An 8,004-nucleotide genomic window follows, 5' to 3' on the forward strand; every position below is an offset into this window, starting at 1 on the left:
CAGTTCTAGTGGTGGGCAGGCCTTAGGGACCCCTGCAGATGAGCCTGGGTTCAGCCTTGCTTTCTGGAGGCTTCGTGTCTGACCAAGTCTGGACTAAGAGCCAGAATGCAGAAAAGATTCAGTTTCAGGTAAGTCCTGGCCCCCAGACGCTCCTGCTCTGAGAGAGTGGTCCAAGAATCCTGAGCGGACAGGGACACCCCACATCCATATTCTGAGGGGGGGGGCGAAATGAACTTGGGATGAGGCAACATGAGTGAGAAGTGTGAGGGGAGGGGCCCCCGTGACAGGTTACACCTGTTCTGCAGTGAAGAGAGCTCAGCTTTCTCCTCCCTGATCATCACTGGGGAGAAGGTTTCCAGAGGGGGCAAAAGGGGAGAGAGCATCATCCTCTCATAGCTCACCTGAAGTACAGGTGCATGTGGGGGGGAGGGGCAGGTCAGAGTTTACAGAGAATGTGCAGCTGCCAACATGGGAGCCCAAAGCGGGAGCTTCCAGAAAGTTCTCTGAGCAGCTGTTGCCTCTGTGGGCACCTGGCCTGGTGGGTGGTAGTGGACTTGCGGCTGGTGTTGGTCATCAGGAGTGAGACAGTGAACCGCCCCACATGCAACATACAGTTTTATACTTGTTTACATTAGGAGCGTAAGTCTCGTATTGGTGATTTGATCCTGTCTGGTGTTTTTAAAAAATGCAATCCGATTCAACAATGAAATTTTCCACTTTATTGTCTATTTTCTTAAGCATGGTGATAACGGTTCCAGTCCACGCCTAAAACTCCTCCATCAAGATCCCCTGTGGTCATGTCTATGCTGTTTTTCTCTTGGTATGCCATCATTTTGTCCTTTCCCCTGGCAGATTTTTAAAATTGAAGGTCAGGTATTTTGTATGAAAATCGCAGAGATTTCCTGAGGCTTGGGTGGGTATCTTTCCCCCCCCCTGGATACTAGAAGTCTCTATAACAGCTCTGCAAAAGGGAAGGTTCTGTGACAATGGGAAGAGTGTGTCTGTATGGTTTTGTATGGCAGCCACCGGCCGTGTGTGGCTGTGGAGCACTTGACATGGGTTTAGTGTAACCAAGAACTGCGTTTTGAATTAAATAAAAAATTTTAAAAGATGTATTTTAGAGAGAGAGAGAGAGAGACCCTCTCCCAGCGCACATAAGTGGGGAGAGGATCAGAGGGAGAGAGAGAGAGAGAAGGGAAGCAGACTCCCTGCTGAGCACGGAGCCCTACACGAGGCTCCGTCCCAGGACCCTGAGATCATGACCTGAGCTGAAACCAAGAGTCCCTAAATTCAATTTTAATCAACATAAGGGTAAATAGGCTCAGCAGCTAGGGCTACCCTACTTCTGCTTTCTGGCAAGCAAAGTAGGGACCTTCTTCACCGGGTCTGGGATTGAGTGTGTTTGAAGCTAGGTTCTGGTATTTTTGTGGGTGGGTCTACTTCTAGGTGACCCTTACTTCTTCTTCTTCTTTTTTTTTTTAATTTTTTATTTATTTATCTAACAGAGAGATCACAAGCAGACAGAGAGGCAGGCAGAGAGAGAGGGAAAAGCAGGCTACCCGCCAAGCAGAGAGCCCAATGCAGGGCTCAATCCCAGGACCCTGAGATCATGATCTGAGATGAAGGCAGAGGCTTAACCCACTGAGCCACACAGGTGCCCCTAGGTGACCCTTACTAATTTGTGACCTTATTTGGGTGCTAACAGATGCTTACCGGGCCTCTATTTTTTACGAGACCCTGAGCATCCAATTTATTAACCTGGTTCCATGAAACCCTCCAGGAGAACATATGAACATAGTGTCTGGCTGACCTCAATGCTCATCCCTTCACCCCTGATTCTGGTCCCTCGAATCCCCACCCACTAGTCCCGGACTCCAATACTGTCTCTTGTCCCATCACAATGTTGAAAGCTCCGCTCAGATCCCCAGCCTCTTAGCCCATGCTTTCTGCCCATTCCTCAGCAGAAACGAGCCCCTGTAGTAAATATGAGCCTCTTCTGTGGGATCCTGGCCGCCTTGGTACCTCTTTGATGTCTTCAAAGAGATTGCTTTGTTATGGATCCATTTTTTCTTTTCAGTTGCTCTCAGTGGTTGTTCAGACCCGAGATACTCCGACATAGCTAGAAATCTTCCTTATTTTGGTCTCTGTTGAAGTCACTTTCTCAAATCCTGACCTCCTGAACTGATATAGCACCTGTCTCACACCCCTCCCCCTTATGCTGCTTTGTTATTCATAGCAGCCTTCATCAGGCTTCCTGATTTGTCTATTGTCCCTCTCTCGCAACACTGGAAGCTCCATGAGTGAGACGGTTTTTTTTTTTTCAAGTTTATTTTTTTATTTTTGGTAATCTCTACACCCAATGTGGGGCTTGAACTCACGACCCCAATATCGAGAACTGCATGCTCCCCCGACCAAGCCAGCCAGAGGGTTTTGTTTGTTGTTTTTTTTTCAACAACGTCTAGAAATGTCCCTGCACACATTAGGGATTCCATACATACTGAATAAATGATGCTGGTTATCTGGTGGGGCGGGAGATCTGCCCTCAAACCTCATTCCAGTTAGGGAGAACAAGAACCAGAGTGTGGGTGGCCACACATAAGGGCAGGCCCCAGGGGCTGGGACTTGGGAAGAGAGCCCTATGTCCCGGGCTGGGCAGGTGAGAAGAGAGAGTCAGGAAGGCTTCTACAAGTCCCCTGGAGGATTTGAGAAGGAAGATGGCAAAGGCACGGCGTTCCTGACAAGGGATCAAGCCAGCAGAACTCGGAGGGGAAATGAGAACGCCAAGTCTCTCCGCAGGGGTCATCCAGGAAGCTCTTCCCGGCCTCACACCCTGGTGTGAAGCACGGGGTAGCAAATCTGAAACCCAGAGCCCCCTGGTGGCCAAAATGTAATACGACCCACGAACTTGGCCACCACGTGTTGAGCACTTCTAATTCTCACAACAGTGCTTTGATGGGGTGTGTGTGTGTGTGTGTGTGTGTGTGTGTGAGTGTAATTCCATTTCAGAGGAGGAAAAACCGAAGACTAGAGAGGTTAGGTCACTGACCCTGGCCCACCCAGCTGCTCCTCACCCATCACATAGAGACACCAGGAGAGATTCAGGTGGGGTGGGGAGCAAGTCCACCGTCTTGAGCTCCAGGTGCGGATTTGGATGGGAGCCCCCAGTTCCTTCTCCAGCTAGGTGAACTCAGGCAGTTAGGTGGCTTCAGGCCAATGAGATGGTGTGTGGTTTGGATGAAATGAGACCTTGTGGCATGGCAGGACTCACAGCACTCAGAGATAAGCATCATGGTTAATGGAAATGACCAGAGCCCAACTTACAAGTCAAGTCACCTGCCAAATCAAGTGAGGCTTCCGTCCTCAGAGGCCTGGTTCCCAAACTCTCCAGATGTGGAAACCCTGAGCTGCATCACACAATTGCACCTGATGCCAAAAGGAAAACATGCCCTTTAAAAATGAGCTGACACAGAGTAGGTGCTCAAGAAGGTTTGGACTACCCTGCGCATGCCCAGAACTGGGCAGAGTACTAAGTGAGCAGCCCCCTAATTCCCACTGGTTGGGAATGGGAAGTTGTTCAGTTCTCTTTTAGATCCTAGAGTTCCTGTTCCAGCCCCTCCTCCCTCAGACCCAGGTGTCCCGGCCTCAGCTTCTGGCTGGTCCGGTCCATCATGACACCGAAGCCCCGGGCAGAAGGGGGTTTATTCGCAGCGCTCCTTACAGGCTGCCCTGCACTCCCCGGCGGCGGGGCCGGGTGCAGACACGGGGTCGCTAGGTGGCGGGGGTAGCGGCCCTGGCGGCCCCTCCTCGTCGCGCCCCCCGCGGCCTTTGCCGATGGCCAGGCGGGGCCGGCCGCGTTGCAGGCCGTCCAGGAGGGCGCAGGCCTGGCAGAGCGAGCGGCTGGCTAGCGCCCCGCAGCGGGAGCAGGCGCCGGGCGGCGGGGGCCGCGCGGCCGGGGCCAGGGCCAGGCGCTCGGCCGAGTGCACAAGGTCCAGCGCCACCGACGGCCGCGCCGCCTCCAGGAGCTTCAGCAGGTCGCGCGCGTGGCCGCGGAAGGCCTCGGGCGCGTAGACGCACTCCTCGGAGAAGTAGTCTAGGCGGCGGAAGTGCGCGTACAGCACCACCTCCTTCTGCGAGGCCAGCTGCAGGGGGCGGCAGCGCGGCAGGGCGCCCCCCTCGCCGCGCGAGCCCAGGCCCCCGCCCCGGGCCAGCCGCCCCGCGTCGCCCCGCAGGAAGTTCATGAGCACGGTCTCGGCCATGTCGTCGGCGTTGTGGCCTGGGGGAGAGAGGGGGAGCAGGTGAGGCGGAGGCGCCACCGTGGGGCAGCGGTGACCCAGCCAGACGGGGAGGGGCCTGGAGAGCTGCGTGGCGTGTGCGATCGGGCCATGGAGACCCCATCCCAAGGACCCAGAGAGAGACGGCGATGTGGAAAGTGGCAGAGTGGGTAACTGGGCCATGGAGACCTCACACCCAAGACACTATGCGGCAGCCAGGACCCAGAGAGATGCAGAAGGGGTGTGGGGAGCAGCAGGGAGGGGCCAGACAGGGCCACGGAGGCCCCTGAGCACCTTGGGCCAGCCAGGTGGAGGCTGGAGGTGGTCACCGTGAGAAACAAGAGGGACACATGGGCTCCCAGGGGGCAACGTGGGGTGCCATTAGCCACCCACTTATTACCAACCAGGCCCTGTGCTAGTTGCCTTTTCAGGAAGTAGTAAAAGTGCTTTGCTCTACAAATACCACTTCAGTCTCAGAAGTGTGCTTCCCACTGCACAGAAGTCAAAATGGCATTAAACAGTGGAGATTCTCCAGCGAGCCTTGAGCCTCTGGGAATGCAGATCACCGCATTTAGAAAGACCAGGAAGGAGATAAAGGAAGATTTACATGTCATCTTATATGTGAGTCTGTATAATCCAGACAGTAAAACACTGGTCTTCTCAAGGCTTTTCCAATAGGCCATACTAACCCTCCTCAGGGCCTTTGCATAAGCTGTTTCCTCTGCTCAGAATCCAACCCTCTGTCCACCCTCCACTGCTTACCTGAATGGCCTTCAGGTCTTGCCTCACTCTGGAAATGCTTCCTAACCCCTACTTTTCTCCTTCCACTGGGTGTTTCTGCTATAAACTGGCAAAGTCTGTGCGATTTTCCATAGTAGAGCTTCTCAGGTTTTAAATATGCGTGTGAGAGAAGAGCAGGCACAGAGACTGTCTTGTGTACATTTGCGTAAGGTCTACTATTTTCCATTCTCTGGTCTAAGTGCCTCACACATAAGTCATCTAATTCCCAACAACCCTGGGACCTGGATATTAATAACCCCATTTTACAGAAGAGGTAACTGAGGCTAGGTATCACTCTGGGCTACCAAGTTTGTAACTGCTACACAGTAAATGGTCAAGAATCACGTGTGGAAGTAATGACGGGGAGAGGGTAAGTGTTATCAGAGAGGAGAGGCTGAGAGAGAAAAGCAGTTCACGGACAGGGGCGTTTCAGAATACAGTTGGCTTCTGATGGGTGGTACCACTTCACTGGCCTCCTTTTGTGAAGGGGGACACAAAGAGCGTCATTTTTTAAAAGGCAGGGTACCACAGCCCACGGAAGTACCCCTCTGCCCCTCTAGCTGCCAGTGTGACGGCAGTAACCAAAAGCTTGCCGCGACCATCCCGGCCCACACGAGCGCTACGCCCGTGTGCCTTCAGAGGGCACGCATATCTGCTTCTCCTCGTGGACATCCTCCACCCGGGGTATCCCCAGCATCTCCTCCACCAGATATCACGCCCGTGCGCAGCCCCCTTTAGGTGCCGGCCTTCGCCCCTCGGCTGCAGTGCCTGCGCTCACCTGTGACGATGCGCGTGGCTCCCATAAGGCGCGCCCCTTCTCCAGCGCGCGGCGCCGCAGCACCCCGCAGAAGGTGCAGCAGGCGCGGCTGCGGCCGGTGCCGGCTATGCTGCGGGCCACAGCGTCCATAGTCCAACCCTCGAAGAGGTCTGCGTAGGCCACGATGGTGAGCGGGAGGTCCCAGCGCGCAGCCTGGCGCCGCACGGCAGCCAGAGCCGCGTCCCGGTAGCCGCCGATGCCCTCGTCCACCGCCACCAGGCGCAGCGAGACGCCCAGTTGCGGCGCTAGTTCGCGCAGCACGTGCGCCAGCACCGTGGAGTCCTTGCCGCCGGAGGCGCCCACTGCCACCACCGCGCCAGGCGGCAGCAGGCGGCCCGCCAGCACCGTGTGCAGCACCTCGGCCTCGAAGGCGGTGCAGAAGCAGGACCCGCACAGCGCTTGGCCCGAGCGCGGGCGGCGGAGGGCAGCGCGCGCCGCGCGGCAGGAGGAGCACTGCGGGGCGGGCATCGCGGGGGGGGGGGGTTCCGGGTGGGCTGGGAGGAGCTGGCTTCTCCTGGACAGGGAGAGAGGGGAGGCGGGTTACATGTGGATGCCGGCTTGCCGGATCGTTGCCTCTAGGGAGGCGGCCTGGATAGCACTGAGTACATCCAATGCCTGGACTACTCTCTCAGCACTCGCGCAAGCTCGACACCTTTAAGTCTCAGCTTAAGCTTTCATTATTCATTCTCCATCCAACAGACACCATTCATTGCCTCCCATCTACCCAACACGCACAAGGCACTGGGACAGCAGTGATCAAAACAGGGTCGGTTGCTGGCACCAAGTTCTCCTGGAGGAGCCAAACCACTGACAAGTAAATAACTAAGATACCTTACAAATATGAGGAGCAATGTGGAGGAATTATCCTCTGAGCTGAAGCCAGAAGGATGAGGAGTCAGGTATTACACCAGGGTGGGAAGAACGGTCCAGACAGATTTAATAGCAGAAGCAAAGACCTGAAGGGCAGGTTCAGGTTCATTTGTTTGGAAAGTGAGTTATGGCTGAGGAGGGAAGAGGAGCAGAGCTTGGAGGCTGGCAGGGTGAGGAGGTTGGATTTTATCCTGAACAAGATGGGAACCACTGGACGGTTATAAGCTGTGTAGCGACAGTATCTGATTTGTATTTTAACAAGATCCCTCTGGCTGCTGCGTGTGAATGGAGGGTGGAGAGTGGCACGGGGAGACCAGTAAGGAGGCCCCTGCTATGATCCAGGTGAATAATAATGCAGCTTAGGGCTGAGCAGAGGCAGTGGAGGTGGAGAGAAGGGGTCAGATTCTGGATCTCTTCTGGAAACAGATTAGGAGCGACACACACAAGACTTGGTTGAGCGAGGCAGTAGGTGAGAGAAGCAGGGAGCACGGGCAACTTCAGGGTTCTGGCTTCAGCACTGGAAGGACAGTGGGACCATTTCGTGGAGAGGAGGTGGGGGAAATAGGAAAACTGAGCAAATACTGTGAGAGGTGTAGGTTTAGGCCAGAGAATCTGTAATTTTGTTTGGGCATGGTAAATTTTGAGGTCCTTTGCTCTGGAAGTCCGTCCTGAACCCTGGGCTGGGTCTGGCACCTCCTCTGGGCTCCCACGGCTGTCTGACGCCCCCCACGCCAGCCCTGATCACTCTAGGTAGTAATCAGGATAAAGGAGGAACCGCCCTTAGGTTGGGGGGTGGAACCGAGAAGCAGTCCGAACACAGGCAGAGTCCAAAGCAGATCGGCAGGGACACCAGCTGCTTAGGTCACTCTAGCCCCGAGGGTCGCCAGAGACATGCGTTGGGGGATCACGGAGGAGAGCCATATCTCCACGGATGCCTACCGGAATGCGTGGGAGAGTAATATGGAGACCCTCAGCTCCTACACCAGAGTACGACAAAGGGCCAGGTTCCGCGCGCAGAGGAAGGGAGCACTCACGTGAGTAGAACCCGCGCAGGAAAGTCCAGGCTCCGAAAAAACGCGGAAGCGGTGAAAGGACTACGACTCCCAGAAGGCTTTGGGTTTACCCGCTTACGACTCCCAGGTGCCAGTGGTGCGGTTTGGCCCGCGGTGCCTAGTGCTCCGAGACCCAGTGGGCTCACACCCTGAGAGCTTCGCGGTGACGTCACGAACTCCGCCCACGACTCCCAGAGTGCTCCAGGGCCGGCCG

General features: G+C 55.5%; 1 protein-coding gene across 1 annotated transcript; it reads right to left on the minus strand.

The window, feature by feature from the left end:
* Window positions 1-1,095: 1,095 nt before the first annotated feature.
* On the minus strand, window positions 1,096-7,917 carry LOC132005492 (cytoplasmic tRNA 2-thiolation protein 1-like). Its single transcript, XM_059382682.1, is given in 4 exon segments — window positions 1,096-4,273; window positions 5,830-5,871; window positions 5,874-6,382; window positions 7,773-7,917. Coding segments are annotated over 3 exon segments (1,080 nt in total). The 5' UTR covers window positions 6,337-6,382; window positions 7,773-7,917; the 3' UTR covers window positions 1,096-3,698.
* Between the last annotated feature and the right edge of the window lie 87 nt (window positions 7,918-8,004).

The sequence above is a fragment of the Mustela nigripes genome, chromosome 17 (assembly GCF_022355385.1).
Source record: "Mustela nigripes isolate SB6536 chromosome 17, MUSNIG.SB6536, whole genome shotgun sequence".
Taxonomy (NCBI): domain Eukaryota; kingdom Metazoa; phylum Chordata; class Mammalia; order Carnivora; family Mustelidae; genus Mustela; species Mustela nigripes.